This window comes from Manihot esculenta, chromosome 16, assembly GCF_001659605.2.
Source record: "Manihot esculenta cultivar AM560-2 chromosome 16, M.esculenta_v8, whole genome shotgun sequence".
Lineage (NCBI taxonomy): Eukaryota > Viridiplantae > Streptophyta > Magnoliopsida > Malpighiales > Euphorbiaceae > Manihot > Manihot esculenta.
Genome location: NC_035176.2, coordinates 28290316 through 28306558, shown reverse-complemented (window position 1 = coordinate 28306558; position 16243 = coordinate 28290316). Strand labels below are relative to the sequence as shown.

General features: G+C 30.6%; 3 protein-coding genes across 4 annotated transcripts; 1 reads left to right on the top strand and 2 right to left on the bottom strand.

Annotated features, from left to right (window-relative positions):
* LOC110604068 (serine hydroxymethyltransferase 3, chloroplastic) lies at positions 1-3402 on the bottom strand. Of its 2 annotated transcripts, none has more exons than XM_021742134.2 (12): positions 3271-3402; positions 2791-3051; positions 2416-2611; positions 2133-2307; positions 1917-2034; positions 1711-1823; positions 1482-1604; positions 1127-1231; positions 938-1024; positions 749-856; positions 599-671; positions 1-505 (listed from the first exon to the last, which is right to left on the bottom strand). In XM_021742134.2, exons 2-12 carry the CDS (start codon positions 3017-3019, stop codon positions 231-233), a joined length of 1602 nt encoding a protein of 533 aa, XP_021597826.1. In that variant the 5' UTR covers positions 3020-3051; positions 3271-3402; the 3' UTR covers positions 1-230. The 2 variants fall into 2 exon arrangements, with proteins under 2 accessions (XP_021597826.1, XP_021597827.1); XM_021742135.2 differs by having other exon boundaries at positions 2791-3080; positions 3271-3395.
* Positions 3403-9002: 5600 nt separating this feature from the next.
* LOC110603850 (PITH domain-containing protein 1) lies at positions 9003-11987 on the bottom strand. The gene is made up of 9 exons (XM_021741799.2): positions 11827-11987; positions 11604-11684; positions 11464-11513; positions 10693-10770; positions 10196-10253; positions 10074-10123; positions 9808-9916; positions 9641-9702; positions 9003-9314 (listed from the first exon to the last, which is right to left on the bottom strand). The coding sequence occupies exons 1-9, from the start codon at positions 11908-11910 to the stop codon at positions 9266-9268; spliced, it is 621 nt and encodes a 206-aa protein (XP_021597491.2). The 5' UTR covers positions 11911-11987; the 3' UTR covers positions 9003-9265.
* A 102-nt stretch (positions 11988-12089) lies between these two features.
* Positions 12090-13928, top strand: LOC110603849. Its single transcript, XM_021741797.2, has 3 exons — positions 12090-12428; positions 12865-13023; positions 13366-13928. Exons 1-3 carry the CDS (start codon positions 12132-12134, stop codon positions 13714-13716), a joined length of 807 nt encoding a protein of 268 aa, XP_021597489.1. The 5' UTR covers positions 12090-12131; the 3' UTR covers positions 13717-13928.
* Positions 13929-16243: the final 2315 nt, after the last annotated feature.

Sequence of the window (16243 nt, the reverse complement as noted above, 5' to 3'; positions counted from 1 at the left end):
TAATATCAGAACTTCTGGCAGTACTGCTGTCCTTTCTAATCATTTCCTTAAACGATTAACTGGTGCAATATAATGTTCTTTACTCATCATTGTATTATCAGAAGAACTTGTAGAGATTATAAGCATAATATAACGGGTATTGGGAATTGAGTTGTAAGAGCTTAACTCTTGGGAATTGGTGGGCAGTAAATCAGATTATAACAGCAACCTATATAGCCCAGCCACGATGCTCACACACCAGGTATGGGGAATTGAGTTGTAAGAGCTTCAACTCTTGTCTGGAGATCTGCAACTTTATCCTTCAGAGCAAATTCTGGGGATGCGACAAATTTCAAGAAATCTTGAAGCTTTGATCCTGACACTGATTTCTTAGCTTCAATTGTTATTTGCACACCCTCGTGAATGTAATCAGCAGTTGCTACAAATTCTTTCTCTGTGAATCCTCTGGTAGTCATAGCAGGTGATCCAATGCGAATGCCACCCGGAACTAGAGCACTCTTATCCCCTACACAATTCAATATTATATGGTATAAGGATGGTGATAAAGGTGAGGGAATTGAAACAGAACGGAAAAAGAAGGGCCAAGGAAGAATCTCACCAGGCACTGAATTCTTGTTGAGGGTAATAGATGCCATGTCAAGAATTTTTTCCACCCGAGCTCCATCAATGCCCTGTTGATGCAGGTTGTTTATTGTTAAAACTGTAGTAATTCAAATGTAACAGAAGGCATAAGAAGCAAGAAACTCACCAGTGGCCTCAAGTCTACAAGAACCAGGTGATTATCACTACCGCCAGAAACCAGTTTATATCCAAGTTCAACCAATCGGTTTGCAAGAGCTCTACAGTTGGCGATGACCTATAATACAAGGAAACCGACTACAAATTAGATGGATTAGGATGCAACTCAAAATCAAACTTAGTGATGACTGTACATTACCTGCTTCTGATAATTTTTAAATTCAGGGGATTGTGCATGCTTCAAGCAAACTGCTAGTCCCCCAATTGTGTGGTTGTGAGGACCACCCTGCAACAATTTCAATATAGTTTTTCAAAACTAGAGTGCACTCCACAGATGCAAATGAAAGTATGAAACTCGATGAAATTATGACATGAAGTAGCAACTAACCTGTAGGCCTGGAAAAACAGCATTATTGATGGCAGATTCTAAATCAACTCCAAGAATAGGATCCTTTCTAAAGAAGATCATGCCACCTCTAGGACCCCTTAGAGACTGGAGAAATGGGTAAATATATCAGGTTTCCACGAGCAGACCATAGCACACAAAAACTAGTAAGTTCGGATAGGTAATATGGTACTTGGAATCTATCAGCAACATTATTTCGAAGGCACATGCTCGCATATTAGTATCTAAACAAAATATAGCATTCTACACGTCATGTTATATTAAGAAAGAGTGGACTCAGATCAGACACTGACAGTAATAGGATGAAGAGACAACCCTTCTGACATTGTTACTCTACCTTGTGTGTGGTGGTTGTCACGATATCACAATACTCAAAGGGATCACCAACTACAGAAGCAGCAACAAGTCCACTTATGTGAGCCATGTCCATCATGAGAAAAGCACCAACAGTATCTGCAATCTTCCAATAGATAAATGATCACAATTAGTTAGTCACTGAAGAAAGAAAAATAGGAATACAAAAAAATAAGTAAAGCAAAAGAATATTAACTATATGTAACCCTTACCTTCCTCATTCGAGGATAATCAAAATCTCGAGGATATGCACTGGCACCAGCAATAATTAGCTTAGGTCGGAAGAGAGTAGCTGTTTTCTCAAGCATATCATAATCAACCAGGCCTGTAGGAAGGTTGAGGAACTTATTAACAAAATGCCTCAGCAAATATGAGCAACCATTCCATCTAAAGAAAAACTAATTTAGAAATAAATCACCTGTAGATTCATTAAGTCGATATGGCATAGATTCAAAATAAATTGATGTGCCAGATACCCGTCTTTTAGGAGTCATAAAACCATGAGACAAATGTCCTCCATGAGGTAAGTCCAAACCCTAAGTTAGCACATGTAAAATATGAGGATTTTTTCATTCTGAAACCACCACATCAATAATGAAATTGAATGGAGAGAATAAAGAAGACAACATTGTACCATTATCCTGTCATGTGGTTGAAGAAGTGCAGTATAAACCTCAAAATTAGCAGGAGAACCAGACAATGGTTGGACATTGACACCCCACTTCTTTCCATCCAAGTGGAATGCAGCCAAAGCCCTTTCTTGACAAAGAATTTCAAGCTCATCGATATACTCATTTCCACCATAGTATCTGGTATTCAAAATAAGATTATTAGTCACAAGCAATCAAAATTTAAGCGCGGGGCGGGGGGAGGGGTCTGGGTGGGTCTGACACCACCACAACATAACACCTGGTTACCTTTTACCGGGCAGTCCTTCAGAATACTTGTTTGTGAGGCATGAGCCAACTGCTTCCATCACTGCTCGGGACGTAAAATTCTCAGAGGCAATAAGCTCAAGACTTTTGAACTGCCTATTCTTTTCCTTATTAATAATTTCACGCACCTCAGGATCTGCTTCACTAAGGCCATAGTCTATGAAGCTGCTTCTTTCACCTAGACATTGTAATAAAAATTACCATTCAAGAAGAGTCAGGCTGCTATAATTATACCCCGTTATTAGGCAAAAGACTCCATTAGAATCAAAATAAGATACAGGAAACAACTAAATACTAAACTATCATTGATTAGAAGAAAAAAGAGAAACCACAATAATTGAAGCAGAGTTCAGCTACCTGCAGTTTCAGGGACAGGGACAGACACAGACACAGACACAGCAGAAGATGACCTCCCAGTCACCAAGCTCCCTGTACAACTGAAATATCTACAAGACTTCAACGAATTGAGCTCAATCTGATGTGGGAACCCAGTAACACTGAACATTTTTGGGGGAAACGCTGATCCCTTGGTCCAAACAGGCTGTTGTAAGGAACCCATCACTGCAGCTCCAGTGCAAGCCTGCATTCTCGCTTCCAATATTACAGTGGACAAAGGTCCTACACTTTCGGATGACAGAACATGAGAACTACAATCGAAAATCATCATTTTGAATTTAATGATAAATACAAGAATCGAATTCAACAAAAATACTAAAAGCAACCAACGAGCTTATGGAGTGAAAGAGATTAAAAAGCGGCATACTTTAAAGTAAAAACCAAACTTTGATCAACATATGAAAAGATAAGGATATCAAAGTCCGGAAGAGAGATGTTTACCAGAGAAATTTGAGTATCTGTGTTAGCTTAACAAAACTCCAGAAAAAAACAGCTTAAACCCTAGCCTTGCTGATGAGCCGCGAACCTCAAAATTTATCTGCGCACATTTAAGCTTTTTTTCCTTTTTTTTTTTCAAGAAAAATTAGTGTTTCATTCATAATTTAGTTATTAAATATTTTATTATTCAAGTAGTTCATAATTTTAAAAAAAAATTAATTAATTTTTTAATTCATAAAAATATATTTTTTAAAATCAAGTTTATATATACTATAAAATCTAAATAATAAATTTTTTTAATTTTTGTATAATATATAAACTACTACTTATTTTTATAATATGTTTTTAATATATAGTTTTTATAAATTTTTATATAATACAATATTATTATAATATATTATTTTGGCAGCTACTATTTTTTATATATTTAATTTATTAATCCTAAATATTTAAATTGTATTTTCAACCATTTTAGTTATTTTTAATATATATAATATTTAGATCTAGATTTTATTGTAATTCGTAATTAATATTTTTATAATAACCCAATAAGAAAAATTTTAAATTATGTTTACTTAGTTCTTAAAATTATTATTCATCTTGGTTGAGTTAAATTATTTTTTATTCTAATTTTTTTATAATTTATAAACCTGAAGGAAGTTAAAATTAATTTTATTTAATAATTTATTAGGCATTTTACTATTATTTTATTTTTAATTGATTTAAAAAAATTAAAAAAATAAATTTAGCATGCATATAGGATATGAACGAATGTAATTTATATTAAGAATATTCGAATTAGTTCTGAACTCAATTAAAATTTAATATAAATTAATTTAAATTTTATTGTTATTATCCGAATAAAATTTAAATTTGTTTAGTTTTATATATTTTAATTAATAATTTATATAAAAAAAATTTTATTAATAATTTTTATTTAAAAAATTCAATATTTTTAAAAAATATTTAAATTTTAATTTTTAAATAAAAATATATAAATATTATTATAAAATATATTTTTATATTAAATTAATTATTTATATAAATGGATTTGATTGTGAATATTTTGTATATAAAATTTAAATTAAATTTAAATTTATAAAAAATATTATTTTTTAAATTTAAATTTATTTTAAATTTAATTATAACTATTTTTATTAAAATTCGGTGTGATAGAATATTAAAAATACCGGTCCATTGCCGTCTCTAGTTTAGAGTATTTGAAAGCCCGCTATTAGAGGAAATTCGATTCTGAAACTCCAAAATCGAGATTGAGTGCCTTTGGCCAATACAAGTAACAGACCATTAGTAAAAGAATCCGAAAATTTTGCAAGTTATAAAATAATAAAATTTTCATTGCAAAACGAAAAGTTAGTTTAATATTTTAAATTTATGAAATATTTATTTATTTATTTATTATCTATAAAATAATTAAATGTGTACAAGTGTTACAATCTTCATGTAAAGATAAAAAAGAAATGAGCAAAAGATATATAGGCGTAAACAATTATAAACTCATTGTAAATGAAGGATTTTTTTTTTTTCTGTAAACATATTTAATGATGATTAGATCTCTAATGCAAAATATTAGCTGAGAATTCTCTTTTCCCTAGTTTTTTTTTAAATAGTTTCTTTTTTTTTTTAAATAATCCTTCTTCATCTATTAAATTTATAGTTTTACTTGATTTTACCTTTCCTTATAAATTTAGACTGAAATAGTCTTATTATTTGCATATCATGTCGTCCCTAATGGAGAAAATAAGATTAGAAGAAGTATTCTCTAGGCCGTGGCTATTCTTCTAGAGTAAATACCATACTTTTTGGTGTTATTAGTAGGGTGAGCATTCGGTCGATTCGATTCAAAATCGAATCGAATAAGTCGAAAACTGAAATTTTAGTATTTATAAAAATTGAATCGAATCGATTTTAGTCATAAACTAAATCAAACTGAATTGGTCTGATTCGATTCAATTCGATTTGATTTGATCGGTTTGAATTTTTAATAATTTTTTTATTTTTTACCCTTTATTTTTAGTATTTTATAATTTAATTAAAATATTTTAACTTTAATATGATATAATCTTTCTATATTATTGAAAATAATATACAATTATCACTAATCAATTCGGTTTGGTTTTTTTCTGATCAAAATCGAATCGAATCAAAATAACCGAAAAATTTAAAATTAAAATCCGAACCGAACCGAACCGAAATGAATAAAAAAATCAAACCGAATTTTTGAATTAATTCGGTTTGATCGATTTTTTCAGTTTGAACCGAATACTGTTCACCCCTCATTATTGGTACTCTCAATCACAAATGAGTGACTAGAACTCTAATCTCCATCCTCCTACAGTCGTTGTTCATCAATGGTTTTCCCTCAACTCAGTTGAAATAGTAAGATTTAAGAGATGTATTTCTGAAGGGACCTTTGTTTTTTGATATGTTGTTTAGCCTTTTGGATATTGTTGATGATTTTCTGTAACACCCCTTACTCGTGTATAAAATAGCTCAGTAAAAAATGTCACATACTATACTATATGCAATTATATATGAGAACTTAAGTTAGCTTTTACATTATAAATTGTTTTTTAGTTTGTTTAAATGCATGTTAACTCACAAAATACTTTTAAATGGAGAAACTGCAAGAGTTCCTCCAGCTTATTGGCAATTATCCCTATGGAAAATAGCCATAAAATCTCAATAGTTACTCAATTCACACTATTAAATCCATAAATAGAACATTTGTTTATACTTGTACTATTTTCAACACTCATTTACAGACTCTTGGTTGACTACTAATATACATACTAAACATAAACAACCTCTTGTACAAAAGTTGTGAATAACTGGTTATGATGATGTCTCCGTGTCGATATAGAACTAGACCTCTTGATTGTTATTTACTTTATCTATTACCTGCGCATGGAAAAGTCTAATGCGCTGAGTTTATGCCCAGTGGGTGAATAACAATATATATGTCATTCAAGTATAAATAGAAATACTCATGATAGTTTCAACGAAATCATTTTATATAAACGAGTGAAAATTTTATGTGTCAGTGAGTGTAAAATGGACAAATTAAGTCATGCAATTTTATAATTGTAAGATCATTCATATTTTAGTAATCATCTTATATGCATGCTTGTAAGGTATTAACAAGTTATATAATTAAATCTTAACCCCTATAAACTCTTCGCAATATCATCTAGCTAGATAAGGGAAAACTGTATCTTTATAGCACAAAGTGCCGAACTGTATGGCTTGGGGGCCGAATGTTGTGCCTGTATGGCTCAAAAGCCGAGAAATTGTATGACACATAGTGTGTCGAAAATATCATATCATGTAGCCCAATAGGGCGCAGTACTGTTAAACTGTATATGGCATGACATACCCTTATTCTATTTATGACTCGAGGTGTTTACTAGGGTCAAGAATGCATATTTACATGTTAAATATTTATTGGTATCAGAGCCATCCTGAATCAAAAAAATTGTACGGAGCTAGTGGGCCTGCGAGAAAAGGGCTACCCGTGAGAGACGAGGTGGAGCCGCCCGAGGTACTAGCGAACCACAATACTGTGTAAGAATCAGCTGCTTGCTTGAGCTACCAGCTTGTATCGCGTCTCACATCGGAAAATTATAGTAATTCTAAATTGTATATAATAGTTAGCACGAAACTACTAAATAACTTGAGTTAACCCTTTTGGGACAAGTGGAAAGTGGGTCCAAAAGTTATTTGGGCCAGTTTGAGCCGAACTGTTTCATTTTCCTTCTATCAAATCTTCTCTCTTTTCTAGATCTAGCATTTTGATCAAGTTTTTAAGTTTGCATGTCATATTTTTGAGAGTTTGGCCTCATTTGTAGTGGGGTTTATTGTTGGACTATTGACTATCAAGGTCTTTATGTTTGGTGCCCTTCAACAATTAAGAAGTTTCTCCAAATCCTTCTAATAGAGTTAGGGTTTTATAGATCTGTTTTTGGGCTCAGCTTTTTATGTTGGGCCTTTGTAGTTTATTTTTTTATGGTTTGTAGCCTTTTCCTATTATTTAGATTTTATCTTAAAATTTTAATGAAATCTCTTATTTCTTTTTAAAAAAATGAGTTTATATATAATTTAAATAATAAGAAAGTTTGACGATGTTTAATTTTAATAGAACTTAAACATCAAAAATATTAAATGAGTTTTTTAAAAAAATATTAAATGAATATCAATGATAGTGAAATCTAAGAGTTCGCAGATCGAATATATATGAATTGGTATCGAAAGTTCATTGGAGCAAATGAACTTAGCTTTGTAAATGAGAATATTAATAGAGTTAGATGTGTTTTTCGGATAGCTTAATACTGAAACTATAGAGACAGTTAAGTGGTTGGAGAAAATAAAGTGAAATCTCCTTTTCTAGAATGAACGAGATATATATACTCAGATTCGTGCGAAGTATCCTGTAATATATTCCTTCAAAATGAAAAAAGATTTTTTACTAGACCTTTTAAATGGTATATTAATAATTGACGATTGATTCATTTAACATTTAGCTAATTTAAACTATGATATCTCTGACATAAATTATGCCATGGTCGTTACCGCTCACACACATTTAAAGTCTCACACATGAATGCCAAAGGAAGTCAAAGGAAGTCAGAAATTGAAGAGTTTGGACATTTGAAATGATCTTGAGGATCCTTCTCACGTGAGGTAGTCAAAAATCAGATCCGTGGCCAAACTCATATATGGATTAAAGAGCTTGTGGTAGGGATACACACGTGTATTGATGGCTCATATTTTATATGTTAAATATATATTTTGAAATAAATATCAAATTGTCATTCTTAATTTTAAAAATAAAGGCTTGAACTAAACCAAAACAAAATCATGTAAGAACTTCATATTTAACAGCTTTTTTTTTTGAAACAGGGGTAGGGGAGTCGAACTTTTGACCTCGCAAGGTTACAAGGATGCACTTTCCACCAGGCTAAGTCTCGAAGTGCTCATATTTAACAGCTTTGTAGTGTTTTATTGCATATAAAAAAATTTATGTAAGATTTAATTAATTATTAAAAACTTAATTAAAAATTCAACTTCAATAGCAATTTTTTTATTTTAAGAAATCGAAGTGCTGTTCTGATTCTCCTCAAAAACCAACCATATTTAACTCTAAATCACATTTAGTTTGGAATGTAAAACACACTATTTGGATTATCTTAAAAATATTTTTAAATCGAGCAAACTGACCTTTAAAGTTAAAAATAAAAATTAATCTAAATATTTTTTAAAAATTAAATTAATTTGGTTATTTCCATTTTAACCCTATTGGAAAATTAATTACTAAATATAACTTTTGTTAAAAATTCATTATTAAATTTATATATTTTAGCATCATCAATTTTATTAACCTCTTGTTAAGTTCTCATCCTTAAGGCCGTATGATTAGATAGATATAAAATAAAAAAATTACATTCAATTTGATTTTTTATTTTATATTATTTTATTTTTTTCAGACAAAAATATTTTAATTTGAACCTTTTTTAAAAGGTATGATAATTAACTAAAAATAATATTCTGTTTAATTATTTTCTTAAAAAATCAAATCCAGTAAACTTCATTTCTCAAATCTTAAAAATAAAGTACTGAATAAATTAAACGAAATTATTTTTTATTTAAAATGAAATTTTCTGAGCCCTAATGAATTCAACTCTGCGTGTTAACAGGGAGTTTTGTTATGCAAGATGACATTGAACAAGAACCGTTTTCATAAATCAAAATGAAGGGTTCTAATCCAACAAACACTTCAGTCAGAAACCCGACCATTCATAGTCAATAACTAAAGCAAAGTGAAAGATCCGAGCCACACTAGATCACTATCTTTTCCTTCCAGCACATTGCAAGCAATTACAATAAGAGGGGAAAAGGAGAGATGGGAGAAAGAGTTTGGATCGTTATAAAATGTACATGAACTTTGATTTATTTCCTTTTTGTTGAGAAACATCACAAGCACTCATTCTCCATTCCACATGTGAAAAGGTGTATTACGTTCTGCCTCAGTCCTGCTCCACAGTGCCATTTCAGTAGACAAAAGATGAGACACAGAAACCACAGCATATATACGATGAAATATAATTTATAGTATTTAACATGCATAAACAAGAATTCATATATGAAAGGGGTATGCCAAAATCCGAAAATTTGACCCATCTACCATCTGGCAGACTGGATGCACAATGCAGAATAGAAACTACACTACTATAGTAAAGAGGTAATCAATGAAACAAACTTTATTAAACCCTTAATCAAGCTTTTCAAATGTTGAAGTAAAATGTTCCATGAATAGAAGACTATGCTAAAAATCAGTTGAAAAGCGGTTGACACTTACTTGTGGTCCGATGGATTTGGCCTAAGTTCATAAACAATTGTTGCAACAACATCCCTTTTCAACTGTTAACCACATAAATGGAAAACATGTGTTATTGAAGGTACCGACACTTCATCCAAAACATGGATTGACAATGGTAATACCACCAAAGCTTTTCACACTGTTACCTGGGTGGCTTCACCTTTAAATCCAATATAGTGTATTTGACTTGTATCACCACCAAAATTATCAGGGAAATGCAATGTGATGCTTGCCACATTTTGAAATTTGGCATATCTACGTGGAAGAATTTAGAGTTTATAACAAAATTGGGGAAAAACTCATACTAAATTCTACTGAAGAAATACAATGGCAACTGGATACAGTGCGCTGCCACTGAAATGTAACAAACCGTTTACTTCACGGTCTTATCAGTTTTGAAGGGAATAATTACCTTGTCTGGTACTCTAGTACACCTTGCAAATTTTCAACCAGATCCCACTCCTTCAAACAAAAGAACAAATGTTTAAGTGCCAAATTTATCTTTTTATCACCACCAAGCTAATGTGCAAATACCTGAACAGCTTGCATACTTTGAGCATCTGAGAAGTCAATGCCATCTCGATTGGTGAACCTAATGTAGATTAAAAAAAAAAAATCTGAGTTTGTTCTTTATGACAAAAGATATCAAGAAAGAATATCATTTAAAGCAGCACCACAATAATCTAACTCAATATCACTTCCTCATATGTTTGTTCTGCATGAGACAAGGAATACAACTAACTAGCAGAGGAAAAAGAGAAAGGAAAAAGTTAAAGGAGAAAAAAAAAACCCTTATTAGCTGTACCCTTGAGGAAGGGGATAGAGTGGGGTCAGAGAAACTGTAATCCAAAGACTCAACAAGATGAATAAACAATGGCAAAGCCAGAAACTCCAGTTAACCTGGGTGTTAATGCCTCATCAGTTTTGTGCCAGAAGGTTTGAAGCTTGCCTTTCTAGGTATGATCCGTCTAAACAAACTACTGCAGTCAAAGGAGTAATAAAACTGTTCAAAATATAGAGGATGAACTTACACTCTCATCTTTGAAGGACTTGTACCATCAGCACCCCCAATAATTGAAATACTCTTGATCTTAACATCTGAGGTAAATCTATTAAATAGAAAATGAGATATCAGGAGAGTGGTTTCTGGGATAAGATAAATAAAATTTCTAAGAAAAAAACATGAAACTACACCATGAAATGATAAAAAAGAACGTTCAGAAAAAACAAAACAGAAAACTTCCAAATTTTACAAGTGAAGATAAGAACTCTCTAAAATAATTACATGTACAAACAATATAGATCCTACAAGTTCAAACTATGTATTGAAAAAAATTGAAAAAATTTTGAAAAAAGAAAAGGAAAGAAGCAGAGTTTATAAAGCTTGCTCTGAGAAACAAGTTCTTGGAGTCAGCAAAAGGGTTTTGTCTAAAACAAGTTCTCAAAAGCAGCAGACAGCAATTTCATAAAACAATCTGTTTCCCACAGTTACCACAGTGACCCACAAATCTATGTAAGTTACAGCATTTGGCAAGCCATAACAAAGATGCCAACACTGAGAATAGAGAACCTCAACTATAGAAGTCATTCACTTGAAAGGACATTGTAATTATTCAAATTGCAAACCATCATACAAGAAGATCTACAAATGAGAAGAAAAAATTCAGTACATAAGCTAGTTTTTTACAATCAAATTAATTATATGAGATATATAACCATCAAATGGTATTACTATAGCAATCAATTACTATGTAAATCTTAAACATATTATCTAAAACGGTAACACGGAATTTGTTACTCACGGGACATAAACAAGCAATTCAGGATCACCCTCATTGCTTTCCAAGTGTTCCTGAAAATGCAAAAGGTATAACAGAAGAAGTTGCTAATGCTTGCCAATATTAAGAACCAATAGTCAGCTAAAGGAAGGAAAAGGGCATACCCCAGAAGAGTCTAGGCGCTGCTCCCAAGCTTTAAAAACTGACTTAACACTTCCAGGAACAGCTTCATTCAGAGCCGATACCTAAACAACAAGCACAACAACAACAATAACAGCAATTGGAAATCGAAAAAAGAGAATCTTATGGGTTTAGAGATCAACTGAGATCGAAACAGAGTTATGTACAAATTGCAAGAGCAAGAGAGACAGAAAGAGAGAGAATTACTTTGGAAAGGTCTATGTGCTTGTAGAGAGACCAATTAGAGGAGCAATCGTGATCTTCACAGCTATGATCATGTAAACACGCCATCTTTCCCCTTCCCAATTTCCAAAAATTCTCAGTTTCAGCAGCGACAAATGAGATAAAGGTAAAGCAGATTCCTGACGCTGAATAAAGACTGTACCGTGGGAGGCAAAACTCACCGTTTCCTATATTTTCAAAACGCACCGTTTTTATAATGTCCTTGCGGCTGCTAACCATTTTTTGGAAAAAAAAAAAAAAAAAGGAACCCACAGCCTCTTCTTCTTCCGATGCAATTCGCGAAGCTAGGAAGAGAGAGAGAGATGGAGACGGTAGAAGGAGGAGAGGGTTCAGGCAGGGGAAGATATGCGCTGAAGCCGACGAGGATCAGCTGCGAGGACATATTGTTTTGCATGGATGTGGACACTGAGTCTCTTGTGGAAATGAAAACCACAGGCCCCTCTGGGAGACCTCTCACCAGATTGGAGTGCATCAAGCAAGCTATTCTTTTCTTCATCAACGCCAAACTCTCTATCAATCCCGATCACCGCTTCGCTTTCGCCACTTTAGCGAAATCTGCATCTTGGGTACTGGTTATCTCTCTCAATTGCCTCTATTTTGTTTGATTATTTGCTTTTTGTGAGATTGAGTTGCTTAAGAAGCACTCCTTTTTTTGTGTGTGTGTTGATGTTCCAGTTTGATAACTTGTTCAAAAAATCTGCACTGAGATTCCTGATTTCTCTCTGCTTCTGTTTATAAGTGAATTTTATAGCATTACAATCGTGGATAATTAATGGACTGATGTGGTTAATTTTCCATAGTCTGGGCTTGAAAGAGAAAGTGCACTAATGTTTACAATTTTCTGATGCATTTCAAATTTAAATTCGTATTAGATGTGAAATTCTCTTGAAACGTGAATAATAAGTTTAAAGGGTTTTCTTGTAATGAGGAAATTTGTTTACTTAGCTGAATACAGACCTTATAATTTAGAAGAAAGTTGTTGTGTTGTTTGATATATCATAGCTTCGAAAAGAGTTCAGCAGTGAAGTTGAGTCTGCAGTTGCTGCTCTTAGGGGGCTCTCAGCTACTTCATCTTGTGGTCAAGCAGACCTCACACATCTATTCCGCTTAGCAGCCCATGAAGCAAAGAAATCACGTTCTCAAAACCGGATTTTAAGAGTGGTAAGTACTTCCTGGATTCATTGGTAATGTGCATTTCATCTGATCTTTAATATGCTGCAAATTATCACTTGTTCAACAGCAATCAATGAACTCTTTATCTCTTTGGAAATGTTCGAAGCAGGATAATATATTCCAGTTATTGCATTGTGTATTCCTGGCTCTTACTGAATCTAGTTTGTTTCAAGTAGCATTAGAAAATATTCCCCTCATTCCTTTTATTGTCTTATGAATTTCAAGAAATGATTCTTCGCCGTTCATTATCGTTATTGTGAATTATTCTGAACCCTGACTTTATGCTTTTACACTCCATTTGAGATGGGCTACAAAACTCTTTTGTGTCAGATTCTCGTCTACTGTAGATCATCTGTTCGACCACACCACCAGTGGCCCATAAACCAGAAACTCTTCACCATGGATGTGATGTACCTCCATGATAAGCCTGGACCTGACAACTGCCCCCAGGAGGTCTATGATGCACTTGTTGACACCCTTGAACATGTTAGCGAATATGAGGGCTACATCTATGAGACTGGGCAGGGTCTACGAGTCCTCCTGCGACATCTGTCTATTATGCTATCACACCCTCAGCAACGTTGCACACAAGATGACATGGACATAAAGTCTCTAACAAAGAGATCTCCTGTAGCTGATTCAGGAAATGGTGAAGATCCTGTTCCAATATCTAGCCAATGAGATCATCAACAATCTGCTAGCAAATTCATGTTGCGTTTAGTTTTTGGCTTTATAGTGTGCTACTAAGCTTCCTGCTCAAAGTGTGAACATTTGGTTTTATATGTGCTGTTGAGCTTTTGCTGAAAATATGTAGTTTCAAATGAACCATGAGCAAGAAATTCATATTTGCTAATGAAGGAGGGAATCAAAATATGTTTGAAGTCTTTGTCAAATTCATTCTGCCCTACTACCTTCATCTTTTATTCTCTTGTGATGAAAACATTGTAGTGATATTTTACTACAATGTGATTTACTTCATGTCTTCTCATTAGAATTTGGTAACTTCGTTTCAAGAAGTTAATTTAGTATATAGAAGGAGTGACCATCAGATCGTGGATGCCTCTTGGCTTTTCGGCTGATTTTGGAGTCGTAGCAAGAAAAGTATTTTATAACGCAGAGAGGAATTATTTGTTGGTTTAGGCTGAAAATTATAGATGTTTGATTTTTTTTTTTTTTTTTTTTTTTTGCTAATTGAATTTAAATTAAAAATTTTGCACTAATTTATATAAAAAAATTTTAAATTATACTAAATTAAATTTCTCGCAAAATTGAGTATTAAGCCTTTATTAATTTTGAAGCTATCTACTTGTATGATTGTCTCAATAATATGCCGGCTTTATCATGTTTAGCAATTGCTTACTAGCTTCCTTCGTAAATTGTCATAAATTGGTCTGGTAGTTTCATGATTGTATATGACATGTAATAATTTATAATTATAATCTCAAAAAAATATCTCACAGACGGTTAATAAGTTGGTCTGACTAATTTTGATAAATTTTAAATTTTAATCTCTCAATTCTCGATTGTTATTTAAAAAAAAAGAATTTAATATTAAAAATAAAATTATAAAAATAAATTATATTTTAATTCATAAATTTTAGTATAATTAATGAATTGATCCTATATTTTTAAAATTAAACACTTAAATTTTTCTATAATCAGTCCATGAGGTTCTTTTATTCATTTTTACCATTAAAAATATAAAAATATTTTTATTATTCTTTTTTAAATAAATAAACTATATTTGAGTTCTTAAATTTTAATATAATTAATAAATCAGTGTCTATATTTTTAAAATCGTATACATAAATTCCTTTATAATTAGTTTATTATCATTTATTATAATTTAAATATTTTTATTTTTTATATTTTTATTTAAAAAACACATAAATCTCCATTAATTTTTATTTATAATATTTGATTTAATTAATTTATTCTTTAATTTTTATTTATTAAAATATTTTAATACTTATAATTTCAAAACTTTTCAAAAATATTTATAATTTTAATTATTTTTAAGTGGGACCAAATAATCTTAAATAAGTTATTAACTTTTTTATAAAAAAATATTTTTAAAAAATTATATTTTAAAAAGAAATTATATATTAAGAAAAAATTTTATCGTTTACTAATTTTGAACTAATATATATAATAGATGAAATTTTCAGAAAAATTTAATCATCTATTAATTTTGAACTCATATTTATAATGGATAAAAAAATGACCGTACATTAGAGATTTAATAATTTAATTTTAAAAATATAAAAATTGATATATCAATTATCCTAAATTTTAGGAATCAAAATAATTTTTACATAATATAAAATTCTCAACTCATGTTAAAAGTTAAAAATAATTTAAGCGTTCATGATAATATTTTAAATATTTAAAATATTTATTCTCTCTTTTAATTGATTGACTAATTATGAATGAAAAACTTCGATTTTGAACGAATTAATTATTTAAAAATTTAAATATTTAATTTTAAAAATATAGAGGAAATGAAAATATAATTTACTTAAATTACAATAATTCAGGTAAAAGCTAGCATTTTATTGAAATAATAATTTAATTTAATAAATGGAATTAAAAATATTTTTAATCCATTTTGACATGTTTATTTATTTTTAATCTATTTTGATATTTTTATTTTATTATATTTCTTATTTTTAAAGTCATTAGAAATTTATAATTTATTTTTATTTAAAAACAAGTGAAATGCTATGCTGTATATTATGAAAATTAAATATTAAGTGAATTTTATTAATCATTTTACTATATTTTCTTTTACTCCTAATGAATAAAAACCCCAAACATTTCCCTTTTTTCAATTTTATTTTATTTTTTAATTTTATTAATTTTAATGTAATGATAACAATTCTAATTTTACATCTATATATCAATTATCATACAAAAATTTTTATTTGAATTAGAAAATAAAAGATTTTTTATTCAAAAAATAAATAAAAAAGAGATCAGCTTTTCTATAAATATTCAAAACAAATATATCTTACATCATCATTGATAAACACTGAAATTTATATATTTTTTCTGGTTAAAATAGTTTTTCAGGTTTTATTTATTTATATTTTATCATCTTAAAAAATTGTAATTAATATTAATAATTTTGGATAGAATTGATAAATTAAAAAAAAAAAAACATTTGAAGTTTAGGCCTTCTGAGCCATCAAGCCCTCTATTTTATAAA